The 26560-nt window shown below is 45.3% G+C and overlaps 6 protein-coding genes and 1 long non-coding RNA gene across 9 annotated transcripts; 3 read left to right on the forward strand and 4 right to left on the reverse strand.

Annotated features, from left to right (window-relative positions):
- Positions 1–16: 16 nt before the first annotated feature.
- LOC4816569 (sorting nexin-29) lies at positions 17–1923 on the reverse strand. The gene has a single exon (XM_001355880.4). It carries the CDS (start codon positions 1815–1817, stop codon positions 237–239), a length of 1581 nt encoding a protein of 526 aa, XP_001355916.1. The 5' UTR covers positions 1818–1923; the 3' UTR covers positions 17–236.
- A 590-nt stretch (positions 1924–2513) lies between these two features.
- Sfmbt (Scm-related gene containing four mbt domains) lies at positions 2514–9852 on the forward strand. Of its 3 annotated transcripts, none has more exons than XM_001355879.4 (8): positions 2514–2707; positions 3852–4130; positions 4520–5411; positions 5607–6962; positions 7032–7281; positions 7351–7883; positions 7949–8358; positions 8718–9852. In XM_001355879.4, the coding sequence occupies exons 2-8, from the start codon at positions 3981–3983 to the stop codon at positions 9051–9053; spliced, it is 3927 nt and encodes a 1308-aa protein (XP_001355915.4). In that variant the 5' UTR covers positions 2514–2707; positions 3852–3980; the 3' UTR covers positions 9054–9852. The 3 variants fall into 3 exon arrangements, with proteins under 3 accessions (XP_001355915.4, XP_015036548.2, XP_015036547.2); XM_015181062.2 differs by having other exon boundaries at positions 2515–2707; positions 7949–8286; XM_015181061.2 differs by lacking the exons at positions 2514–2707; positions 4520–5411 and having other exon boundaries at positions 3992–4130.
- An 893-nt stretch (positions 9853–10745) lies between these two features.
- On the reverse strand, positions 10746–14497 carry Sirt1 (Sirtuin 1). Its single transcript, XM_001355878.4, has 2 exons — positions 12675–14497; positions 10746–12602 (listed from the first exon to the last, which is right to left on the reverse strand). Exons 1-2 carry the CDS (start codon positions 13960–13962, stop codon positions 11254–11256), a joined length of 2637 nt encoding a protein of 878 aa, XP_001355914.4. The 5' UTR covers positions 13963–14497; the 3' UTR covers positions 10746–11253.
- Positions 14498–14980: 483 nt separating this feature from the next.
- DnaJ-H (DnaJ homolog) lies at positions 14981–16785 on the forward strand. Its single transcript, XM_001355877.4, has 3 exons — positions 14981–15179; positions 15244–15687; positions 15752–16785. The coding sequence occupies exons 1-3, from the start codon at positions 15111–15113 to the stop codon at positions 16415–16417; spliced, it is 1179 nt and encodes a 392-aa protein (XP_001355913.3). The 5' UTR covers positions 14981–15110; the 3' UTR covers positions 16418–16785.
- A 13-nt stretch (positions 16786–16798) lies between these two features.
- Positions 16799–19218, reverse strand: kmg (kumgang). Its single transcript, XM_001355876.3, has 3 exons — positions 19102–19218; positions 17567–19027; positions 16799–17512 (listed from the first exon to the last, which is right to left on the reverse strand). The coding sequence occupies exons 2-3, from the start codon at positions 19022–19024 to the stop codon at positions 16943–16945; spliced, it is 2028 nt and encodes a 675-aa protein (XP_001355912.2). The 5' UTR covers positions 19025–19027; positions 19102–19218; the 3' UTR covers positions 16799–16942.
- Positions 19219–19329: 111 nt separating this feature from the next.
- Pk34A (Protein kinase at 34A) lies at positions 19330–21851 on the reverse strand. Its single transcript, XM_033379680.1, has 6 exons — positions 21727–21851; positions 20253–21656; positions 20108–20191; positions 20008–20040; positions 19482–19957; positions 19330–19418 (listed from the first exon to the last, which is right to left on the reverse strand). Exons 1-2 carry the CDS (start codon positions 21728–21730, stop codon positions 20470–20472), a joined length of 1191 nt encoding a protein of 396 aa, XP_033235571.1. The 5' UTR covers positions 21731–21851; the 3' UTR covers positions 19330–19418; positions 19482–19957; positions 20008–20040; positions 20108–20191; positions 20253–20469.
- Positions 21852–21945: 94 nt separating this feature from the next.
- Positions 21946–22698, forward strand: LOC26531984 (uncharacterized). The gene is made up of 2 exons (XR_001451327.2): positions 21946–22258; positions 22350–22698. It is a non-coding gene; the product is annotated as an uncharacterized lncRNA (long non-coding RNA).
- Positions 22699–26560: the final 3862 nt, after the last annotated feature.

Consider the following 26560-nt stretch of genomic DNA (forward strand, 5'->3'; position numbering starts at 1 on the left):
CCACATCGATATGTGCAATCGATTATTCTACTGAATATTTATTGTTCGGAAAAGCCTAGGTGTAGGTCCTTTTTTAATATCGTTGCTTTACAGCACTTGGACCAAACTCCATTATTACACATATAAGTAAAGATCTTGGTAACAAAACAGAAATTATATAAGTGAATACTTGTTCTTTCGAGCTTCGTTGGTTGGTTGGTTGGTTTTCAAATCATCACATCACCTGCTACTCTCTGCTATCTCTCTCTGAAGAAGGGAAAGGCTTTTTGCAGCTCCGCCTTTGATTTGCAAGCCTCCACCAGTGGCAATGTCTCGACCAGGTTCAACAAATAGATTTGCAGCTGCTGCCGTCGTTCCTCCACAAACACCAGATTCATATTGCCAAAATGCTTCTTGGGCGGAAACTCCACAGAGCTGACCACAGGATGGGTGCGCATCAGGGACTTGTGTAGCTTGTTGAAATCACTGTAGCGTCGGAAGAGGGTCCAGTGCTCCAAGCGCTGCCGCATCGTTATGTGTATCTCGTAGGTGTAGTGGGAGCCCGAACGCTGGGTCTTCGCGAGCTTCACCTGTGGAATGGTAATCAGGAAGTTGGCGCAAAACGACGAGGTTGGATCAATGCCAGTCTCCTCAAACTGCCTGGTGAGGCGACGCACTAACTGACGGTTCTGCAGCTTCAGCTCCTGCACTCGAGTTTCTAGCAGGGCGCAACGTTCGGTCAAAAGATTCATCTGCTCCTCCAGCGCCACTTGCTGTTGCGTGTTGGCTATGCAGGTGGCCGATGACGAGGACTTGCTCCACTGAGATGATGTGTCACTGCGGTCCTCAAAGAACTCCGAATCGACGGCAGCTTGATCGTTTGTGAGCTGGACATCTGGCAAAGGTGTTTTAAGGAATTCCAGCTCTGGTTCTATCGGATCAAACGGGGCAGCAGATCCATCCTCGGCTATCACTTTCGACAACTCCTCCTCCACGACATCTTTGGACATGAGTTGTTGCACCTCCAGCGACTCTCTGGGCGAGAGGGCACCCAACAGATCTTCGGTGGAGCTGGCCCCCTCGATAGGACGCTCCACAGCGTTGGCAGCGCGTCTCTGTTTACGCGATGCCACAGGTACAGGATTGGGGGCATATATAATGGGTTCCTCCTTGCCCGGAACAGCTGCCGTTGACCGTTTGGGAGCATTGAGTTCCGTTGTGTCCACTTGGAGAGCAAATAACACATCCTTGAGGCTGTCTAGAATCTCGGGCAGTTTCTTGGCAGCCTCTTCGTTGAGCAGCAACGACCAAGGTGTGTAGTAGCGATGCAGCTGCTCCTCATCGCTCAGCCAGGTAAGTACGTGACTCTGCAGGCGCTTCTCGTTGAGTGTTGAGCGGATAAAGGCCCGTCCTCGTCCTGTCTTGGTCCATATCTGCTTCAATTCCATGTAGCGCTGTCTTTCATGTGGCGTTAGGTGCGATTGGCAAAAGTCCCAGAATGTAGTGTCATTGTTGTTACTGCCATTGCCGCCGCCGCTCCCGCCAGCGTTTCCCGTCACAATCTCCTGCATGTTCTGGAGAAAGCTGGCTGCACTGAAGGTCACGCTGATGGACTGCCGAAGACCATAGCTGAGGAGATCCTCCAGAGCTTCACAGAATTCCTGCACCGATTCGTCCCGTTCGGTGGCCAGCTCTTTGCCATCATAGTGGAGGGAGATTTGATGCGCACTTTCCTGGAGTCGTCGGAAGATATCCTCGCGTCGTTGTCCAAAAGTACTGCCACTGAGATTAGTCCGCATGCTCCGCAGCGAGTGCTCCAAAGAAGCATTTTCTGGCATTTTTTTTTTCAATATTATTTAATTACTCATCGAAAATTTTTCTTTTCATTGTTTTTGACAACAAACTAACTGTACAGTGTTGGTAAATACTCCGGAGATATGTATTGCTGTTGTGCGCACCAGGGCTGCAGAATGTCAGAGAACGAGAAGAAAATATGTGAAAAGTGGCTAAGCCGAAAAAAAAGCTAAAAATTATGCTGTTTCCAGAAGAGGAAAGAGGAAATAGTACAATTCGAATTGTTGTATGAAAACAAGCAGAAATGTATTATTTGTGGGCGCTGGAGAACGGCAATGCACACGTTTTTATTTCCTTAAAAATGAATATTATGAGTACCGGTTATAAAACTAATTAATTATAATATACAGATAACCGTCTTTCTTTGTCGTATCGGTTGTCATTCCAGTATTAATCGACATTTTATTTTGCTAATCTGCATTTACACAACGACTGCTGCAAAATACAGGCATGCATTTCTTATCGTTTCTATACCAATATCATCCCTGCTTCTGGCGATGGAAAATTTTGATGATCTAAGTATATGATTTTAAAAATATGCTGAGCACCTTATATACATATGTAAGCTACTTGCAAATATAAAGCTATTCCATTTTCAAAAGTGCCAGATTTAGCCTGAAATAATCAAAACTGCCAGCACTGGTGCGTGCACCCCTGGTCGTTTCGTTTTGCGCGAAAAATAATGCCAAAATGCTATCGACTAGCGTCCAGTGCAACCCTGGAAGGTAATTGCCAGCCCTGCTCTGGCGCAAATTTAGCACACAAAAAACTCGCATAAATCGTAATAAAACAATTGAAAATGCTTAAAAAACGTCTGCAACAAGTGGATACTGTATATAGACCCTAAAGCAAACTCGTTAATTGTTCTACAAATGTAAGTTTAACCATCGTACGGCTGTTTTGAACGTTTTCTTTTGTGTGCTGTGTTCGTTGGTGTCTGCGCGCACGGTGCGCTTCATTGACTTTTCGTACGAGTGTATGGTTCAAAGTAAAAAGAATTACCGGAATTTGGGTGATATTCTATACAAATGTGTATTGTTTTTGGGGCTCGCAGCAGTTGCATTTGTCTAAAACTAATTTGAATACGTCTGGCCAGGCAGCAGCGGAAGTCATTAATCACATTTCCATGCCGCTGCTCTGCCTGTTGTAGCTCCCTTTGCGCAGCAGCTGCGTGCGAAAAAAAACGTAAAGAGAGACAGAGAGAAAAGGAAAAAGGCAAACAAACGGGGCTCAACGAGGAATCAGGCGCCGTCGGATAAACTCCATATGGCCCTTGGGCCCTTGCAAAGGAGTTTTTACTGTATATTTGTGTTGGTGTTCGTGTATTATTGTTCAGTGTGTGTGTGTTTGGGGAGCTCGAACTTACTAACAAAACACTGAAAAGATCTGTTGAGAATATGTACATACATAAATTCTCAGACATGTGCTCGAAAGTCCTGTCTCCGTAATTCCAAATTTAAACAATTATAACTCGAAATTTAGGCTTTTTTCTGGTGTCTGTGGCATCTAGCGATCTACAGACATTCAAGATCATTGGGATAATTGCTACTCACAGACTACAAGTTTTTATTTGTTCTTGCTTATATATGTTTCTAGTAGGATACAGGAAACTCTTTCGACACCACTTGGTCCGTTCTTCTGTTTAAATTCCTAAATATCACAGATTATTTCTTAAGCTAAATAAATACATAAATTTAGACCATGTTTCGTCTCAGTCCAAAGAAACCAAAAACAAATAAATTACTTGGACATGGCTTGATTGACTGCGGTCTGATACGAAGGATAGGCCAAAAGAGAGATGAAGTGCCAGTATCTTAACCCGCGCGCACGTACCCACGAAGCGTCGAAAGAAAATTCAAATGGAATTTGTGTTCAGATGAAACATCTTGCAACGTATTTAAAAGGCTTATATTGATTCGTGTGCACATTGAAGTTCAGGGTCATGTACACAACATATTTGTTTTTTTTTTCACATTTTAAATTGGTCGTAGATTTTATTAATAATAATTTTATTTTAGCCTCTATTCCAGCTGCTATTCAGAGAGAAGATCTATACTCAAAATATATGAGAATCGGTGTCATATAAATGTTTTGGCCCTCCTGAATCTGAATCAAAATCCCTGGAATCATTAACATCAACATCGTCTATGAATCCGACGGAGCTGCATATGATGTGGATGAGTAGTCAGTATAATGCCGCTAACAATATGACATTGGAGGATGCGACTGCACTATTGAATCATCCCACTGTTGGACTGCTGGAGGAGATGTCTGGCCATCATCATCAGCCCACTTTGGTGAGTAAAATCAAATGTGTATTTATACCTATTTAGAGCCAATCTCTCAGTTCAAAGATTAGTAAATATAATACAAAACTATCTGTTGAGGATACGACTAAGATTGGCTTATATTTGTTAGTCTTTGAATACTGAAAACAAACCCAAATTCCTTAGGTTTATAATGGGGATTGGCCAGAGATCTCTCTTTAAAAAAACACTCTTGTTTGTGTCTCAGTTTTTCGAAAGAATTGGAATTCGTTTACTTATTTCTTCTACTTTCTTTTCTATGATTTATGTATTCGATTCGGTTACAATTTATCAAACAAATATCAACACAAAACACAAACCAATCGAATGATCCAACCAATCAATGATCCCTCCTCCACACATGATACCAAAAAAAAAAGGAAATGAATCCCATGATGGGCCTGGTTGGGGGTGATTTCAATGGTCATGCCGCCACACTGAGTGGCACGCTCCCGCCTGGCACTCTGATAGCCACCAATAGCAACAATCTGTATAGCTTTGCCCATCTGGGTGGGCTGCAGCATCAGTTGCTCCAACAGTCGGCGGCAGTGGCCGCCTTTCAGAACTATACCGAAGTGATGGACGCTGATGGTATGACGGTTGGATTGGCCACAGACCCACACGGAGAGCTCATGGATGGTGGTGGTGGTAGTGGTTGTGTGGGCGGAGAAACGTGCGATGATGAGGATCAGGTGTATGGCCACCAGATCGATGATGGCTATGATGATGGTGGCGCTGGCCTGGAGCCCAAGCAGGAGATAATCAACATCGATGACTTTGTGATGATGAATGAGGATAATAACTCGTACGATGGCACCGATTTTATGACCTCCTCCGACAAGGATATCTCGCAGTCCTCCTCCTCGGGCTTGACGCATATGCAGGGTGGCGGCGTAAGCCTGGGTGTGGCTGGAGCAGAGCACGACCTGCTAGTGCCGCTGGGTGATGGCCTGATGCATCATAAGCTGCTCGGGGCCACACTGGCACCCGCCATGCCGCTCAATGTTGGGAATAGCAATGTCTTTGGCAACATAATGGTCACCGCTGCCGATCCACCCAGCAGCAAACAGATGAAGGGCTACAGAAACAGCAACAGTAGCGGCACGAGCAGCGCCACAGTCACTACAGTGGCCTCGACAGCCGTGATGCGGGCGCAGAGAAAGACGCGCAAAATAGAGCCTGTGAACAGGCCAGGACTTGTCCTGAAGACACCGATTGCCTACAAGGGCAACATAGATCCATCGGTGATACCTATACAGAAAGATGGCATGGGTAAGGCTTGCACTCTCTCTCTTTCACATGATTTTACCTTAGTTCTTGTGTTCGCTTTCTGTTTTATCATTTCGTTTTTGTGTTTGCAAGAATTGGGGTTTGTATATGGCAGAGGGATAGACATGAGAAACCATTATAAATGTTGTCCAAAGTAATAGTTAATATCTGTACTTAATTATTGTCTTTCTTCTCCAGCTGTCTGTGAACGTTGCGGTGCCATTGGCGTGAAGCACACATTTTATACAAAATCTCGACGCTTCTGCAGCATGGCCTGTGCCCGTGGCGAGCTTTATTCTTTGGTACTCAACAATAAAATGGAAACAACAGGAGCCACAACCAGCAACAACCAGTCAACGAGCAGTTCCCCTTTGCCAGCAGCGTCTGGCACTAGTCTGGATGTCACGGAGGATGCCCTTTTGGCGTCCGATCAGCCACAGTCGGACATTGAACTGGATCTTCATGCGGCCCATATAAAGAATGCCAATTATCGTTTTCGCATAACCGATCAATCGAAGATCACACAATTGAATAGTTTTGGAGAGCCCATGTCTTTGGGCGGTGATGCCGCCGCCCATAATGTACAGATGGCCGCCGATGAGACCATTGCGGCCTTAAATGGTGCTGCCGTGGGCGATGCAGCGGCCCCAGGAGGCGAGGCGAATGGCAGCGGCAACGATACCAGCACACCCAATACAGCCAGCAGTGGCTATTTAAGTGCAGCGCCCACGCCGAAAGCCTTGCGCTTGTTCAAGGATGTCTACCCGCAGGATGATCTGCCACAGATACCCAAGTACGAACGTCTGCCGGCACCGTGTCCACAAATGGAGAAGGTCCTGAGCATCAGGCGGAGAATGTACGACCCGACACACTCCTACGACTGGCTCCCGCGCCTCAACAAGGAGAACTTCAATGCGGCGCCCGTGACCTGCTTCCCGCATGCCCCCGGCTGTGAGGTGTGGGATAATCTCGGTGTGGGAATGAAGGTTGAGGTGGAAAACACAGATTGCGATAACATAGAGATCATCCAACCAGGACAGACGCCCACATCGTTTTGGGTGGCCACCATCCTAGAGATCAAGGGATACAAAGCTTTGATGAGCTACGAGGGATTCGATACGGATTCCCATGACTTTTGGGTGAATCTCTGCAATGCCGAGGTCCATTCGGTGGGGTGGTGTGCAACAAGGGGCAAGCCCCTGATACCCCCACGCACCATCGAGCACAAGTACAAGGATTGGAAGGATTTCCTCGTGGGTCGACTGTCCGGTGCCCGTACATTGCCTTCGAATTTCTACAACAAAATCAACGACAGCCTCCAGTCGCGCTTTCGTCTGGGATTGAATCTCGAGTGCGTCGACAAGGATCGCATCTCCCAAGTGCGCCTGGCCACTGTCACCAAGATAGTGGGTAAGCGTCTGTTCCTGCGGTATTTCGACACGGATGATGGCTTCTGGTGTCACGAGGATTCGCCCATTATACACCCAGTGGGCTGGGCCACCACGGTGGGACATAATTTGGCAGCACCACAGGATTATCTTGAAAGGATGTTGGGTGAGACATTGATATTCACCCTGATCATTTCGTAGACACCTAATTTAAACGTTTTTCTCTCCCTTTTAGCTGGTCGCGAGGCCATGATTGAGGTTCACGAGGACGATGCGACCATCGAGCTGTTCAAAATGAATTTCACCTTCGATGAGTATTTTCTGGATGGCAAAACGAATGGTTTTATCGAAGGCATGAAGCTGGAGGCAGTGGATCCTCTAAATCTATCCTCCATTTGCCCGGCCACAGTGATGGCTGTGCTGAAATTTGGCTACATGATGATACGCATTGACTCGTATCAGCCGGATGAATCAGGGTCGGATTGGTGAGCCTTTCAGTGCACCATTAATGCGAATAATTAAAGCAACTTTTATACGTTTATTTGCTGCTCCAGGTTCTGCTACCATGAAAAGTCTCCTTGCATTTTTCCGGCTGGTTTCTGCAGCGCGAATAATATAAGTGTGACGCCCCCGAATGGTTACGATTCGCGCACCTTTACCTGGGAGGTTTATCTGCGGAACACTGGTGCCGTGGCCGCCAATCAGCATTTGTTCCATCGTGTGGTGCCCGAGCATGGCTTTGAGACGGGAATGAGTCTGGAGTGTGCCGATCTGATGGATCCGCGACTCGTCTGCGTGGCCACAGTGGCACGGGTGGTGGGACGCCTGCTGAAAGTACATTTCGATGGCTGGACGGATGAGTATGATCAGTGGCTGGACTGTGAGTCGGCTGATATCTATCCTGTGGGCTGGTGTATCCTTGTGGGCCATAAGCTGGAGGGACCGCCAAGGGTGTCCTATCAGCAGGTGGCCAAACCGGCGCCCAAGCCCAAGGTGCCAAGGAAAAAGAAGACCAAGAAAGGTGCATCAACAACCGGAGGAGGAGCAGCCAAGCAACAGAATGACAATACGCAGACGACGCAGACGGGTGAGGCATCTACACTGCCACTGCTGCTGCTACAATTTCTATCATAATTTGCTCTCTCTTTTCAGTTAAACCGCGAACCATTGCCCTGAAGACCACACCGCATTTGCCGAAGCTGAGCATTAAGCTGGAACTGAAGCCAGAGCATCATAATGCAGCCTTCTATGAGACCAATCAGCCCGAGGATGGGGATGGAGATGAAGAGGATCCAGATCCAGATGTCGATGCCGATCTAGATGCGGATGCGGATGGCGATGGCGATGGTAGCACCAGTCACATATCTGAGCAATCAACCACACACTCCTCCAGTGATCAAATACTCGGCAGCGGGAGCGGCGGTGGTTCCACCTCAACACCGGTAGTAACTGCTGCCACGGGCAGCATCGGCGGCAACAGCAACAAAATGGTAAAGAAATCTTCCACTACTAAATCACCGGCGCCACCAACTGTGGGCCGCAAAGCCACTAGCTACATTGCGGTGAGTATTGGAGTGGAATAATAGTGCGTAGAAAATCATCAGCCAGCCTAGACCCAGACCTAGAACGCCCGCCCGCCCATTCAATCGCCTACTTATCGCCTGCCCATCGCCCAGCATCTCTCACATATGCAACTCGATCCGGGGCGCCACAACATTACTAAATATCTGTACAACAATCAAAAAGCGCAACATTTGTATATAATTTTGTTTTACGCACTGTTTTACCACCAGCCGCATCCACATCCATCCAAAATACCTATCCCTGCATCCAAGCAAACACCTATTCATGCATCTATTCCTCCCTCCCCCAACAAAACTGTTTGAAAGGTTCCTCATCAAATTTTGTTTTCATTTTCTAGAACTCTTCGGCGACGAGCAGCAAGTACATTCCACGTCTGGCCGACATTGATGCGAGTGAGGCGGCACATTTGGAGCTACAACCGGACTCTTGGAACGTGTACGATGTATCGCAGTTCCTGCGTGTCAACGATTGCACCGCCTACTGTGACACGTTCAGTCGCAGCAAGATCGATGGCAAGCGGCTACTGCAATTGACCAAGGATGATATAATGCCATTGTTGGGCATGAAAGTGGGACCAGCGTTGATAATCTCCGATCTGATTACCCAGCTCAAGTGCAAAGTGAATCCGGGTAGGGCCAGATCACACAAGACCAACAAATCGTCGTACTTATAGTGCGGGGATCATGTTTGGATCGACTTTCATATATATTTCATATTTTTTTAAAATCAATACGAAATTTATCACCGAGACACACACATTTATATATATATATATATATAAAGAGATATATATATAATACATACTGAAGTATTTGTTAGCCCTTGGAGAACGTTGCCTAAACACAGAAATGTATAACCTCACGCCAGTCTCTCACACACAACGCGCGTTATTTTATATATCGATTTAAATCGTGTCATAGTCCGTACGTAGTAGCTACAGATAGATGTACGCTCTTGTTATAACACTCACAGTCTCTGTACCACAAACAAATTATTGCGGGGTGGTTGGAAGGAAACATTTTTTTCTTAGCACTCATAGTTTTTTATATATAAAGTATATAAATATATAAAATCAAAGGCAACGCATACAATATATATTGTTATAATTGTAAATAGGTTACGTTGCTGACCAAACCCGCCCCCCAATAGTCTATCCACGAAATGTCATATTGAATCCAGGAAGTCCAGGCAGTATCTCGCTATAGTAAGTGTAAGTCGGGACTGCTGGCTGCTGCTCCTAGTCCGTAAGAATCACCGCGAGATCACACAATCGATCACCACAGCGCGCGCTCTCTTTCTCCAATTTAGTTGCTCTTTTCCGCAGTGAGCATTAAATGGTATACTTTTGAAGAAAGGCAACCCAACCCTCTAAATAGTAGTTTATCTAAGGTATCTAGATAGCATTAAGGTACCAGCTAATGTCGAAAATACTTAATAAACCCGAATTCGAAATTGCAAGTATTGAAAGAACACTTTAAACTCTTTTTTTATTTGGGCATCTGAACTGTAACGTTTTATAATAATCTAATGAAATAATAATCTTCTTAGCGAACCAGCTCTGAAATTTATTGCATTTGTGCCTTCTTTATCATTAAAATGAAACCCCGAGAGACAGCAGTCTGGCTGAGTTGTCGAGAAGTTGAAATTAATGTTAAAGAACTAATTGTATTTCCTGAAAACCTAGGACACTTCAGTGGAAAAAAAGTGAACGTTATGAAAGTGGCGATATGAAGTTCGCCATCGTCTCGAGTGGAGCGTCAACGGGCCGCGTCATGAAGAACCGCTGCTTTAAAGCTCGAAGATTACGAATCTTATGAAATGCAGATTGAATTGGTAAGCGTATTGTAGTAGAAACAACATTAATCGGACAGCTAATTAAAAGACGACAGAGCAAATTTAGCACCATGATTAAGGTATAATATGCAGTATCCTCTAGCCTTAGCATAACTCGAAAGATCTCGAAGTTAGGATCTCATTCCCCAAAATAAAAACACAAACACAAATTCGTTTTTACATATTTTTGTAAGTTTTCGTTTATATTCTGTGGATATTAATACAATTTTAGACATAGAAACTAAGACTTAATGGCTAGAGTCTACAGTTTTGTTTGGTGGCTAATTATTTTATGCTAAAATTTTGATTAAATTTTTTTCAACACGCACAGCACACCAAACTACGAACTCGGATTAGATTCAGAGTTATAGTACTATAAATATAGTTATGTGTGTGTGGGTGTGTGTATGTATATTTTGGATGAAGGATGATTGAAAAATAGTTGCCATAACCGATAGAATTTTGGGGGAGGGGATAACTAAAGAAGGCTAGGGTAGGGGGATTCATTTACAGTAAAAAAAAGTAATAGGCGTGTTCTTATATACAGAGTGTATTTTTTTCTTTGTGTCTAGTTCTTAAATACATCTAGAAATGTTTGTAGTAGTTTAATATGTCTAATATCTTAAGCCTAGATTTAAAGTTGAGGCGCTTGTTTCCATCTCCATCTACCTTTTTTTTTTGTTTCCAACTCTCATCTTTATTTGCTTTATCTAAAAAGGCCTCAATAACAAACTTATAATAATAAAATACTAACATTTACAGCGTTGCGTTCCGTTTTGAAAGGAATATAATAAATAAACTTAGAGCTTGTGCAGAAAATATCAGAAGGAAGGATATATCATTCCGGGGAAGCGGAGGACGAGGGTTAAAGCCTCTCGTGTGTTCTCGATGCACTTCAATCTTTACGTTAGGTTCAAGGGCGAGCTTCTCTGGACATATATTCATATTCTGTGGTTGTGTGGATTTTTAAGCATCAATTGATTTAACTTGAATTTAAAATAAATATTATCCTACTACCAAGCATGCAATATAATTTAACTTTACACGACGCTTGTCGGAGGGGGAGTCTCCTCCTCCTCGCTGGGCCGTCGCTTCTTCGATGGCGGCGTTTCACCCTCAATCGCTGGTGCTGGCTGTTGTTGCACAAGGCTGGAGCTTGTTCTCTTCTTACTGGGACTGCTGTCAAATGGAAGCTCAGAGTCATCCAGCCCGCTAACGCCACCAGTTATCTCGGTGACAATGTGTGCCTCTAGCGATGGCGGCAGTAGTGGTGACAATGGTACGGAATTCAGATCGCAGGCGTCCTCATCATCGTCATCATCATCGTTGGCCCCTCCCATATTTCCAAAGAGATCTGCAGCATGTCCCTTGGGCATCATGCTGCCATCCTTACGCATCACCTCGTCATCCTCATCATCATCATCACTGTACTCGTTATCCCAGAAGACCTGGGCACCCGGGAACACATACGAACAGTTGTTCGTGTGACAATAAAAGGTGCCTGGGACAAGACGCTCGGCAGCTGTCTGTCGCTTGCCGCCGCGCTGTGCCGGCCTTGGTGGTAGCCTGGGCCCCACCACCGTCTTAGTCTCTTGGACCAGATTACTGGGCCGTACATAGGGGTTGGCAGAATTGGCGGAGGAGGCTTCGTTGTCGCACTGCTCGATACCGCTGTCCTTTGAGGAGTCGATCGACAAGTGACGATAGCTCTCCACTGGCGCATCCCCGGGTGAAGCGGCCGGTAGTGGTACCGCTGCTGCTGCAGCCAGACGGTCACAGCTCAAAGTAGTCTGATTTAGCTCCACCAGAATGTCTGTCTTGATGCGCTCAATGGCAGCCCGATCGTGGGCATCATCGGCACTTTGTGGGCGCTTGTTGGTGTTGCCTGCGGATGTGAATGTGGAGGACTCAAAGCCCGAGTCTGAGCAAGTTCCAGCCGAACCCAAAATGTAATCGGTCGATCCATTTGACTTTAGGGACTGCGTGTCTGTGTCCAACTGTGACTGCTGCTCGCTCTCCGAGATGCAGTGTCGATGGTGCAGATATTGATGATGATGTAGGCCAAGGTGATTATGATGCTCGGGCGGCATTAGATTCTTGCATTCGGTGAGCATTGCCTCCTCGGAGCACATCTGCTTCCAGCAGCCATCGTCTCCGGATAAGCGATGACAGATCTGATTGATAATAACATCAGAGTCACCCAGCAACTCCACGTCAAATTTCAGATGATGCAACTGCTCCCTATTGATGAGAATCTGCGGCACTGTTGCCGGTATACTGCTGGGAATGTGTGCCACCGGTCGCACTTTCAGCGAGGAGCCAATCACAATCAACAGATCGCAACAGTCCTTGTCTGTGGCCATCACTGTATGGTATTCATCGGGTAAACCTATTTTCAAAGATGGAAAAAAATCAAGTAAAAGTGAAGGCTATTCGACGGGAAAAGCGACTTAGGACTTACCCTCTCCGAAGAAAACAATGTCGGGCTTCATAATGCCATTCTCGACCAGCTGCCGGAGCTCATCTTCGGTTACGGCCACCGAGGCATCTACACTCTGCTCCTTGTTGGGCTGGCACTGCGGACAGACGGGTATGCGCTGGGCAAAGATGTCAGCCCGCAGGGCATCCGCATTGCACTTGAACTTGCATTTGGTGCACGAGGCCGTCGAGAAGGAGCCGTGGCATTCAATGACCCGCTGAATGCCTGCCACCCGCTCTAGAGTATCGATATTCTGCGTATAATTGCGCAGCAGCTTGCCTTTGGTCTCCAGCATCTTTATGAAACGATGACAGGGCGAGGGCCTAAACTCCCCCGGATAGATCTCTCGTGCAAACTTGTAGAAGGGCCGCGGATCACGCTTGAAGTAGTTGATATCAAACATGGCCTGCGGATCTGGTAAATCGGGAAAATCATGGGCCAGACGGGCATAGATGCCATTGGTGGAGCGAAAGTCTGGTATGCCACAGGAGACAGACACTCCAGCGCCAGTCAGGACAATAATTCGGGAAGATTTCTGCACCAGATCAATGACATCGCCAAAGGTATTGACATTCGGAAGCTTGTTTCGCCGCTTCGGCTCGTTCAAAAGATGGGCCAGATAGTCCCACAGCACTGAGTCATCAGTGTCGGCGGCCAGACCTGTGGCAAAGTGTGGCATAATGCTGGCAATCACCTGGCGGTGCACACGACCTGTGTAGAGTTCGCGTTGCAGCCAGCGGAGCTTCCAGTCGGTGGCACCACCACCTCCTACCGATGAGCAGTCCGAGCTGGTGTCGTCCTCATCCTCGTTGGTCTCTTCGCCAGTGGCCTCCTCGTCCTCATCATCATCATCATCGTCGTCGTCGTCTTCATCATCCTCCTCTTCCTCTTCTTCATCGTCACACTCGGAGTTGGACTTTTCTAGAAGTTTGGACTGTTGCTGCAGCGGCGGAAGTACATTCAATATTTCTGCTCCCATATCCATATTGGCGCCAATTTCTTGTTCTTCAAATATTTTTGTTTTGATTTCAACATTTGCTTTGGCTGCCGGTCCGCCGCCTGTTGCTGTCGATGTTGATGTAGATGTCGCAGTCGCAGTCGACGTTGTTGCCGTTGCCGTTGCCAGAATTTCGGCGCCAAAATCAAAATTTGTTGAAGTGTTCTCAAAGCTAAGAAACTCTTTGGCATTCGGCAATTGAACATCGGCCATGTCGGGCAAATCCTTGGTAATAATATGACCCAAGTGAATTTCCTCGAAGTTTTCCATCATTTTTCCCCACAGGCGCACCACCGAAATTTGATTCGAGTGTTGCCTTCTGCTTCTGCTTCTCCGTCCGTCTTCTTCTTGCCACTCACTGATTCGCTCTCTCTATGCGCTCACTCTCTTTGCGCTCTTGCGCCGTCCGTTTTCACCGCTCTTTCGTTGGTACACACAAAATTTTACGTCGTCAGCTTCGCACCCATTTGGCTTGATTGAAAAAATTCTCCAGCTAACAATTATGGGCCAATTTTTGCCGTTGTTCGAATTTATTTCACTTAATTTTACTTAGATTAAATTTGGAAAAAATTTTCACTTAATATAATTTAAATTTTTTCGTAAGTTTTAGACGTAATTTCTGGAAAATTTTCCGATGAAAAAGCAAGATGGCACACGTAGCTGCGCGTGTGTTAGTGCATTAAAAATGTATCAGTGGCCTCAGTGGTACCTTAACTCGCGTTGAAAAACACACTAGCGCGTAAAAATACTGCAATGTTGGCAATTTTTAGGGCATTTTAGCCATTAAAATACCATATTTTAGGAGAAAATCGGGGCGTTTTCTTAATAGTACAGTAGACGCTCAATAGCTTATATATTGAACTTAGCGACTTCGTTATATGATATTTTTCTTTTATCCTATGTTTGCTGCTTAATGAAACACTACATATATTTCTTATATAAATTGACATGTTTCAGATGCTTGCTTGATCATGAGTTGTTGAACAAAATGGAGTTCAGTGATTGTTGTAAATTATTATTTGTTGTTGTTGTACTATTATTGTTTCTTCAGTTGTTCATTGTTCAATATAAATTGCTCATGTCCTACCAAAATTATCGCTTACGTTTTTCCAATGGCAGTTGTTGAAATGACTATTACAGGGACAACAATTAAAACACATTAAAAACAAAATTTTGCAAACATATGAACCACGATTTTATTTACTGCCAGTGTCTACTGTACTTGCTGGCATTTGAATTAGTGGTATTTTTCTTAGGCATTTCTTGAAGGTGAAGTTCCAGTTTCTACACTTGGTCACACTTATTAACTACGAACTGAAAATACTGTCATTGTCGGAAGTTTTTTCAATAAAAATTTTATATTTTGGTTGGTTGCTAAAAACAATGCACGGTTGCTTTAGTTTGTAGGGGGTTGAACAAACATGGACAATTTGAACCTATATGAAGTGCTGGGCGTTGCTCCGGATGCAACCGAGGAAGAAATTAAAAAGGTAAAGCGCAATTCTCCTTTCGTGGAAATTCATTTTATAATGGTTATTGGGCGGCACTACTTAGAACTATCGCAGATTGGCCAAAGAATTCCATCCAGATAAAAATCCCGATGCTGGTGACAAGTTCAAGGAGATTGCTTTTGCCTATGAGGTGCTGTCCGATCCGGAGAAACGTCGTATATACGACCGTCATGGCTTAAAGGGTCTGCAGGAGGGCGTCGAAGGTTTTGCCGATGCCTCCGATCTCTTGAATCAATGGTTTCCATTCGGTGGTGCTGCCGGCGGTCGTCCCAAGCGGGAGGGAAAAGTTGTCATCAAACTGGAGCTAACGCTGGAGGAGATTTATAGTGGTGGAATGAAGAAAACGGTTGACTACAATCGCCAGAAGTTGTGCAGCAAATGCAACGGCGATGGTGGGCCCCAGGACGCACATGAGAGCTGTGAGGCTTGTGGCGGTGTCGGACGAGCAGCTGCTTTCACCTTCATGGGGCTAAGCCCCTTCAATGCAGTGAGCTGTGCAGTTCTTGATGTATATCCAGGCATATCATTGTCATTTTTTTTTGGTTTTTCAGAGCTGCCCGGCATGCGATGGACGTGGTTTTACCATCAAAGACAACATGAAATGTAGCCCATGTCGTGGCAGTGGCTTTGTGGAGGAGAAAATGAAACGGGATCTGATTGTGGAGCGTGGAGCTCCACACATGCTGAAGGTGCCCTTCAACAAAGAGGGGCATCAGATGCGTGGCGGCGAATATGGCGATCTGATTGTTGTGCTCGTCCAGCAAGACCATCCAACCTTTCAACGACGTCACGCTAATCTCTATATGAGGGACCTGGAGATTAGCATAACCGAGGCTCTCTGCGGCTATACGCATTGTTTCGAGCATCTGGATGGCCGTCCCGTATGTTTGCGCACCGAGCCTGGGGAGGTGTTGCAGCACAATCACATCAAGATGCTGCGTGGCGGCGGCATGCCCGTTTTCAACTCGCCCACCGACAAGGGTGATCTTTATATGAAGTTTAAGGTGAATTTCCCTGAGAACAATTTTGCCACGCCAGTGCAGATGGCCCAGTTGGAGGAACTGCTGCCGCCCAGGGAACGCATTGTCATTCCAGAGGCAGCCGAATTGGTTGAGATGACCGACTACAAGCCACAAGCGCGTCCTAATCCAAGCGGGGATGATGACGAGCACGGACAATCGCCCCACTTTGAGAGCGTCCAGTGCCAGACCGCTTAGTTGTTGTGGTTATGGCTACTGCAGGCTCTGTACTTTTGCTTCGATCTTTGGCAGCTTCTGTTCACGCTCAGCGTGGACGAGATCTGCTTTCTGTTGCCGCTAGTCGTCTTAATATGCATAGTATTATTTATCATACAGGAATGTTTGCTGTGAAAAGCGCGTGATCAAAATTTTTTTAGTATACATATGTTACTCGTAAGGCACAGTCGAGACAAAGCTTAGCTGGATGCATCGTTGATCGTTCATTAATCTCACTTAATTATCGGACGGCTTACACTCTCTAATCTTAACTATTTTTTGGTTTTTCTAAACTAAACTAACCATTTACCAAATACACATTTATCTCACTGTAGAAATGATAAAAACAACTCTTGTGTCGGCTTCTGTTTCAGTGTAAAAATGTTTTATTGTATTATTTACAAGTATACTAATATAAATAATTATAGGACTAGTATTTCTTTGTTCATTTCAGTGTCAATTTGTTTGTGGATGACTTGGATCCCCCTTTTCAGTCAGAGTCCGGTTCTAATATTGTTCATCACCGGCGGGGGACACAATCGCATCTGTGGAGGTTTGTAGTTGCTGCAGCCCCAGATCTGTGTCCCAGAGATTGCGATAGAATGACTGCCCCGCACCAGTAAGAGAATCTGCAGCTTCCATGTCGATGTGCTTCAAAGCTGACTTCTTCTTGGGGAGCTGTCCTTCCTCAGTCATCATCTCCGTCATTGGATCGTATTGTTCACCCGTGCGTGTGGCTTTTGACTCTTCTGTGCTTGGATTGACTTTCATTAGAGTCAAAAACTGATTGTACTTTGTGTAGTTGCGTCGTCCGGTCTCATCGTTCATCAGAACCCGTGCCTGGTTGTGGGACTTGTCACGATTCGCCTTCAAGCGTATGTGCTTGGTGATGTCCCAGCGCCAGTTGGAGCGATAGGCGCACAGCGAGCACTCGAAGGGCTTCCGATTCAGATGGCCCACAATGTGGACATGGAAACGCGAGGCGGTGGCTGCCCAAAAAGTGCAATGTGGACACTTGAAGACCTTTTTCATAGGAGTTGAATCATTGGCATCATCGACTACGTACGGTTCCGTGACCTGTAAACATGAGTTGGACTTAGTAGAGTGTTGAATGACCTTTAGTCTGTTCACCTCTCCATAGCCAGGGGCTGTTTCCACGCCGCAGTAGCTGAGATCACTGCCTGCAGCTGGGTAATCCTCTTCCGGTGAGGCCGGCAGCTCTTGGCTGGCCAGGCAAGAAGCCCTTAGGTGCTTAGTGTTGGCCAAAGCTGGCGGGCACAACTGCAGATGCTTGACAAGCTCCACGGCATTGGGCACGAGCTGATGGCAGTGGGAGCAGCTGATCCCCGGCAACTCCATCGACGCGTCGACGAGAGGTATGACTGGTGGCGGAGTTGGCGATACTTTTTTGGAGCTGCTCGCTCCCAGGTGCAGCTTCTCCTCCTGCTCCTTGAGGAAGCGGCGACGAATGGGATGCCCCACGGCGGGCACATGATGGTTCAGCTCGTGTATGGTCAGGGACTGCTTGATGTCCGTGCTAAAGTCGCAGAGGCTGCAGCGAAAGTGTCCATCGGCGCCATGGTTCTTGGTGTGTCTGTCCAGATTCCACTTGTAAGGGGAGTGGAAGTCGCATAAGTCGCATTTGATCAATGGCATCGAATGGTATTTGACATGCTTCTTAAATCTGGCACGAAGCGGAGTACTATAGGAGCACTTCTGGCACTGGTACTTCTTCGAATCGTCGGCCATGGCCAAGGCCAAAGTCTCCTCGTTGACTGGACCCTCAGAGTCGGAGCTGCTGTTGTTGTTCAGCTCCGTTAGGACGGATTCATTGCGCTCCATCATGGGTGGCATCATCTTGCGCTGAAACTCAAAGGCCATCGAGAAAATATTATCACCATTGGCTACGATCTTCTGCAGCTCCTGCATCTCCTGCTGGCGATTGTAGGCCTGTACCTTGACCAGCAGCTCCTGCTCCTGCTGCTTCAGCTCAGACTTTAGCTGCTCCAGCGAGGGACCGTTCTGCATGATGTGCACCAGTCCGGGAGTGATGACGTTGCCGTCCCCTTGCACAGCGCCAGAAGGTCGTGGCATTTCGATGCTCTCCTCGAGACGACGCTTGCGCGCCTCGCGACTCAGATTGCGCTTGCCACGACCCGGCTGGCCGTCTTCGCCGGGCAGGCCCTTATCCGTATCGGTGCAGCCATGCACCATTTTCATGTGACGCACCAGTTTCTGGAAATGACGCGAGGCATAGAGGCACAGCTTGCACTCGTTTATGATGATCCTTTCGCCGTGGACGTCGCGCAGGTGCGACAGATGATTGCGCGGATTCTGCGTGAAGAATGCGCACTGATTGCAGCTATAGTTTCTGCGTATCTTGCACTGCGGCAGTTGCGGCAATTGGCCGCCATCATTAGGCGGCTGTTCCTGGTACCATGCGACTTCCTGTGAGAGTAATGACATGTTAGCCGGATCCGCGGCCTCATCCGCATTTGCCACAGGTACGTGATACATGGACGTATTACTGAATAGATTGCGCACAATCAGACGGCCGCCTGTACTTTCTACCATTGATGGTAAATCCATTTGCTTAAAAGAAATGGAGATTACATAAACATATAAGTTGTGAGTCATCAGAACTGTCAAAATTAGTCACCACCTACTTTCTTCACAATTTTTTTTTTTTCGAAAAAAATTTTTTTTTTATTTTTTTTTAGTTGAATTTGATTTGATTTAGCACGATGTTTACCCTACGAAATCTGTAGCTCAACTGTGGAAATCTCTGGCTCGTGAAACTCAAAATTAAAATCAAAATCAAAATGGCAAAAATCCAGGCAAAGCCTACTTGATCTCTTTCATGCTGGAAGGTTCTAAGGTTCACTAGGCAGAAGTACCCTTTATATATGTTTTATTTTTGTTTTTTATATAGTAATAATATTAAAGGCTAAAATAAGTCCATGGAATGTGCCGACTGCTCCTCCTGGTGGGAAATGTGTATTTCAATAAATTTAATTTGAATAATTTAGGATAAAATTTAGCTTACCAACACCAACCAGATCAGGATTAATTTTATTAAGGCTCTTCACCAGCCTGGGCAGATATTTCTTGAGGACATTAGCTGATGATTCCAAACTGTCATTATTTGCGAATTTCATTCTGAATCCGCCTTGCGTATTCGGGATCTGAAATCTTTTTTGAATAACAGATTTGATGTCTGTGGCATTATTTCCCTTAGGAAGGCTGGCCGTACATTGTCCGGCGGGTTTACTTAGGTTATGTTCAGGCGGTAGCCTGGGGGAACCTGTAAAAAGGTCCGTTGTGGTGTAAAGGCGTCTCACTTAATTTTGGAAAACTTTTTTCTTTTGTGAACATCCAAGGGTAATGTCGCCGTGTCCGTGTAGCGACATAATCCCATGTACATGGTCAAAATCCTAACGTAAGGCGAAACCTCCTGCAAAAGCACTTCGCAGGGCCAATTTCCAATTTCCAACATTTCCCATTTTTCAATTGTTGTGTTTGCTATAAGAAATTATTATTTATAATTTATAATAGTTAAATATTTCACTTACCCCGTCTTGGCTCATGTGCAATGGCGGTGAAAGCTGGTGAAAAGAGGTGAAAACGCTGTCAAACTTTGACATTTGACAACTTAATTTGATCTATACATACAATTTGTAGTAATATGAATAATTGTACACTTAATGTGCCGGTAACCATAATGTTTACCGGGAAAAGTCCAACCATTAACAAAGCCTTTATTTTACATATATATTATTATATTTACGTGCAAATTTATATTTATTCGGTTTTTTACCCGGTCTTCTCAGAGTTCTAGATGGGTTTTAAAATTAAATATAACAACGAAATTGGCGTTCTGTTGGTTTGAAATCAATTCTACAACTGATACACATGATTACGATTTTTTTGTCTATGGTTTCTTGGTTAACATTGATGTTAAGATCCTTAAGGAACAACAAGCTTAAGTCATGAGCAAACAGTATAAATATGTATAAACAGGTTTAGCAAGTGGTTTAAACAGTGGTACCATCTTTTGTTTGTACGGGAAAGTATTTTTTAAAAGTCCCCATAGTTTTTTTGGGTTCGTTGGGCTTGTACTTATTGTACAGGCACAGGGGCAGCAGATGGACCCACAATTCTGAATGGATCTTCAGCTCGTACTTGCTAAAGTTGAACAGTGGCGGCAGTTCGTTGCCGTTCGGCATTTTCATGTCCAGGAACTCCATGCTGCGCAGCTCGTCGTAGCTTTCGTGGGCACAGGCATACAAGGGGTAGATCCTGGCACTGGGGTCGTAGACCAGACAGCGGTTCAGCACCTCGGCCAGATCTGGAGGCACGGCCCTGCCTAGAATCTTATCCCAGGTGCGACGTCTAGATAAGGGAAGTGTGCGATTCTTAAACCCACACATCTGGCGAATCTCCGGGGCACTCTGCAGGCCGTCAGTGCCCAGCAGTTGAACCATCCAACGCAGTTGCTCCTCGTTGTGGTGGATGCTACTAAAAAGTGCTTCCCCCTTGAACAGTTCGGCCAGCACACAGCCCGCGCTCCAGATGTCCACGGAACAGTTGTAGTACTGACAATTGGCGTACAGTTCTGGGGCGCGATAGAAACGCGAACAGATGTAGGTGATGCTTGGCTCATTCGCGCGCAGGCACTTGGCACTGCCAAAGTCGGACAGTTGGAGCAGCATCGTGCGGTCGTTGATCATCAGATTCTCGGGCTTGATGTCGCGATGGCAGATCCCCATGGAGTGCAGATAGGCCAGTCCCCGGAAGAGTTGGTAGGAGAATATGCGAATGTAGACCAGGTCAATGCCGTTACCACGTTGCAGCGAATGGCGTATGAACTGCGCCAGGGTCATGGGTAGGTAGTCCATGACCAGCAGCATGTACTCTTGCGGCGGATCCCCCAACGGTACAACCGTGTGCATGTGCAGGTGCCGAATGTTGCAGTGTCCCTGCAGCCGGTTCATAATCTCCGGCTCGCGATAGCAGATGGACGTGTCCAAACAGGTCTGCTTGATGGCCATCGCCTTGCGGGAATGGTTTACGGTGCCGATATACACACGCCCAAAGGCCCCGTGACCAATCGACCTCCGAAACTTGATAATCACCGGCTCCGTTTCGATACCCGGCTGGTCTGCTACAGGCAGCACTTTTAATTCAGCATCTGACGGTATTGTAACTGGATATTGATGACCTGCCAGCACGGAAATAAATGAGAATTAATGAATGGTCAGTGTTCTAAGCGCGCTTAACACAGCTCTCACCCATTTTAATTTTAATTCACTCTTTTTTTTAAGATCTCGACTAAAGTTCTCAGTGCCAGGAAAGTTATTGTGCAACTGACACAAAAAGCAGTCCTTTTCAACAAAATATTTTTTCGCTGGAATATTTTGAGTACCATACTTGATTTTATCGATACTTTTGATACGAAAAACAAAATGGGTGTTTCATAAGATTTTGTTCTGGAAGGGTAGTGCGAAATAATTGATCCATTCCATTATTCGATGCGTTTGCATATTCAGCGTCGAGCGCCCTGTTGCAGAAATGTACTATTATCTGCATTCTGCGGTCCCTGATTCATCGCACACAAAATGGGCCGAGTTTAACCTTGCTTTTCAGCTTGACCAGTTGATTAGTGTTGAGTAAGGACGCTTTAAATAAAGCTGAACTAGTTCAATGTGTTTTTTGCAATTAGTATTATATATAAAACTGCGCGACGGTCCGAATCAGAATGAAAGGAACATCTTAATCCGGTCAAAATAATTAAAAAAGGAACGGCAACAAAAAATTTAGTGGGTAAGTCAAACACAAGTTATTTCTTATCTCTATTTTGGGTAGTATCACCAGCTCTCCACCACGATTATACCTTGTGATCCCACCTCTATAGGATTCCATCTTACCTTATGAGACATTGGCCCAAGGCCAAGACCCAGGACGGTGACCATAGTATGCTTTAAGAAGCATAGATTCTGGTCTCTATTTAAAAAAACAAACAGCCAAATTGTTGCTTTTGCCTGGCACTAAGCCAAGCAAAACACTTTTTGGTCCCAATCAAATGGAAATGGAATACTTCCAAAGAGACGGAATAAAAGCTGCTTGACATATGCAGGATACGATACGATATGCCAGCCATGCCCCCAAAACCCATTCAAAGGCATGGAAGGGGAATGGAGCTTGTTGAAATTGCATTAAAATAAAATTGAATGGAAAATGGGGGGAAACTCAAAAATATTCGACATACATTTGTTTTGCTTTTGTTTCGATTTGGTTTTGGCCACGGAAATCCGAAAGTGGATTATGTTTATGGTGCAGGCGACTTTAATGCGATAAGTCGGTCGTCGGTTCGAGCCATTATCATTTCCGGTCTCTCTCTCACTCCCTGTCTCTGTCGCTCCAACTTGTACAAAAAACTTTCACCCGCTTTAGCCGCAATCCGAACCGCCCTACGCCCCCCAAAGTTTATGGGCCATGCATTTACGGAAATGTCGCCTGCCAGGGTATTCTCTCTTTTACTCTGCGGTTCAGAGTTGAAATTCATGTAATTCCATTAACACAGACAACTTCCGTTAGAGGAGAAAATGGCAGCACACCACTCTCTTGCCTAATGGCCGACCCCGACGCGTGTGTTCACGGTGGGTCCGGGATCCGGGGTCTGGGGTCTGGCTTGAATGTGGGCTGTGTGGGTTTCGGCCGGGTCTGTTGGCTTGACTGGATGCTGCGGTGTGTCATTCAGTGTGAGAGATGATAGCGTGATACTCGTACGATGTGAGGGAACAGAACTATGGAGCCTGCCTGAATAGATTATAAAGACCATTAAATCTTTTCCTGTACAGAATATTTGTATATACCTCTAAAAATATAATAAAATAACTGATTAGATTATTCAATCATATGCAATATGCATATTATTATATCATATTATAAATTATTTAAATTTAATTTAATCCCTGGAAGAAACTTTTCTCACATGCTCATCCCCAGTTGGTTGTGGGGTATCTCTTCTATCCATATGAGGTTTTGGTGTCTACACTTAGCCCTAAACCAACACAAGCCACACCACCCACCCATCAGTATCCCTTTTGCCATGGCTTTGGCGACATTAAAATTAAATTTCCAGATTCAAATGGCATATTTTACGATGGCATAAATCTGTCTTTGGGCAACAGGTTTCCGTCAGGCCCCGCTAACCTAACCCGGACCTGCTCTCCCTATGGGAAGCAATGAAAAACTTCCAAACGGAAATGACTGTCAGGCCAAAAGTGCGGAGTCTCGTCCCGTCCCGTCCCGTCCGGAGTCCGGACAGACACTTAGGATATCCGTTTAAACAGTATTTTCTCTCTCTGTCGTTGGGTTTTTTCTTCGTCTGCTTTCATGGATTCCATATATATATATTTTTTTTTTGGTGTGCTTCCGCTGCATCACGGCTGGGCTTCTGGGGCGGGCCGGGAGCTCTGGCCTTATAATTACAAAGTGGCAGGGACAGCCAGACGGAGACCCCGATTCGATTCGTTGGATACCGGAACACATTTGAGTGCTATCCTGGCCGCACGCTCCATGCAAATTAGACATCTATCACATTTATCAAAAAAGGTTCATAATGAACTTCAACTCTTTGCTGGCGTTCATAAATCACACACTGCACATGTGGCCACCACTCAAAAAGTTGACTCCTTCGCATAGTATACACGTATATATCCGTAGTGCAGCCGGATCGGGTCATTTATCAATATTTGAACTCACTTCGACTCTACCCCGCACACAGCACGGTCTCTGTGTCACTGTTTGAGCTCGGAAGCGATTTGGTTGGCTGTTAATTCGATTTGTGTGCAACCCGTTGAGAGATTCGAACTGGCAGCATATGCGGATTAGATTTGGACTATTTTCTGAGCTGAAATTACCAATTTATGGCTGATTGCATAGCTGTAGGCCTCACTTAATGTGCCAAGAGACATGGGAGGCTTTTATGATAGGTAAATAGGGTAAAGGAACCTGTGATGTTAAGGATTTATGTGAATAGGGGATAGGTGCATACAATTTTGAATTATTGATTGAAAATTGAAACTAAAGCTTGAAGGTAACTTTGCGAAACAAATATCCATAGACATAATATCAATCATGGCTGACACATGAAAATTTAAAAGACGCCAATTTTCTTCTAAAATTCCTTAAAATATTTATCTTAAGTGATTCATGTTTATTTAATTAAGTTAAATTAAATTAAAGCTCTCGCCAACACTGCCTGCAATTCCCTTGAGGATCTTAAATCTGGTCTCAACATTCTTAAAGTGGCATAGGGCTATACACAAACAAGTGGGAAAGTTGTGAGTCGCAGCTACGGCCGCGACACTACATTTAGTCAGTCTTGCTCCCCTCCGACAGAGGGCGCACACATTGCACGACGATGAGTGTATGCGAGAGAGAGAGAGAGAGACAGAGGGAGGCGTTGCGTAGCCCCTGTTAATAGATGGTTTCCTTCGATCTGATCCAAATTCGGCAATGTCCTAGATATGGTCGTTCTCTATGATTCTGGTTGCTCTAGCGCTTCTAGTCTCTGAAAACTAAGCGTAAAACAAGACGAACATGGCTCTATCGACTCAGCTACTTATTGATGCTAATGAAGAATCTATGTATATTCTTCAAGAGGTCGAAAATGCTTCTTCTGGATGTAACTTTTAGACTTTTACTTTTAGTCTTTTAGAGTATCGGGTATAAAAAGCGCCAATTGATTCTTCTTTTTTTTCAAACGATAATCTTTTTATCTCCCTTTTTGCCATTATACAAAATTACCTATAGAATAAATATTAATACGAGTACTATCGAACACACTTCAAGCTGGAGAGTATTCTTGGGGGCTGTTCAATTGGAAAACGTGCCGTTTCGGTTTGGTTCTCGTGGCCAAGCACTTGACGTTTCAAAGCCAATGGGTTAATGAAAATTCGCAATTCGTGGGAAAAATCTTTCAATTGCATTGGCTAAACATAAAAAAGTAGAAACAGAAAAACTGTTTAGTCAGTATACTACCTGAGACTGTGTAATTAAACAAGATTTGAGTGATTGAGGAATGAGAATGCGCCATGGAGAGTCCGAGTCCGAGACTGAGACCGAGTCTGAGTCTGAGTCCCCACCCTCGCAACCACAACGGATGGCAAATCTCAGGTGGGTACAGAGCTTGTTGGCTGTTGGGTTGGTTCGGTAGGTAGGTAGAGGTAGAGGTAGTCACACCTTTGTGATGCACCGGTCGGTCTCGGTCTCGGTCTCGGAGGCGGTCTTGACCTTGAACTTGGTATTAGATGTGAGGCTCTCCAAAACCGGTTGGTCGGTAGACTCTTTGTACTGCAAATTAATGGGCAAAAGCGAAGAAAAGAAAAACGGTGACAAGCACGAGGCGATGCCAATAGAAACGACAACAACAACCGCAAAACCAACAAAAGAAGGGTACAAAAGGGAGCTTTGGATACCCTTGCTTATAGTACATCAAATCTGGGGGTAACTTTATGATAGAATGATCCAATTTGGTATACACTGGAATTCCTAGAAATACACATACATATACAAACAGAAGGTTCCCTAATCAAGGCAGTCCTCTGAGGACCTCCCCACCTCTACTCAAATCCATAATACCCTCTTAAAGGGTATGAGAAAAAAGATCAACTCGGTCTTGATATAAACTGGAAAAACAATTGCACACTGCGGCTCTTGCAAAGTACTTGTGTATGTACGTACAATACGAGTATATTCAAAGGAATTTCCATTTCAAATGAGCAGCAATAATAATCATTTTAAAGAAAAAGGGCGCATAATTAAAATTTAATTTGCATTTTGTAGGGAAAAATTAACCAGCGATAAGGGAGACAAGAGAATACCAAGGGGAAGCCTCGTTTAAGCCACACTTGCTGTGCAGTTACATTTCTAATTGAAGGACCCCTTCATGGCCGGGGACGACCATTAAAAGCGAAAAGAGAGCAAAATTCAAACCCCAAAAGCCTTTTCAAAGCGGCCGCAGGCGCCATACAAAAACCAACCCTACAACACCCCGACACCAACATGTTGCGCCCCCAAAGTAGGGGCTGGGACTGGGGCTGGGGCTGTGGTGTTGGT

This window comes from Drosophila pseudoobscura, chromosome 4 (genome assembly GCF_009870125.1).
Source record: "Drosophila pseudoobscura strain MV-25-SWS-2005 chromosome 4, UCI_Dpse_MV25, whole genome shotgun sequence".
Lineage (NCBI taxonomy): Eukaryota > Metazoa > Arthropoda > Insecta > Diptera > Drosophilidae > Drosophila > Drosophila pseudoobscura.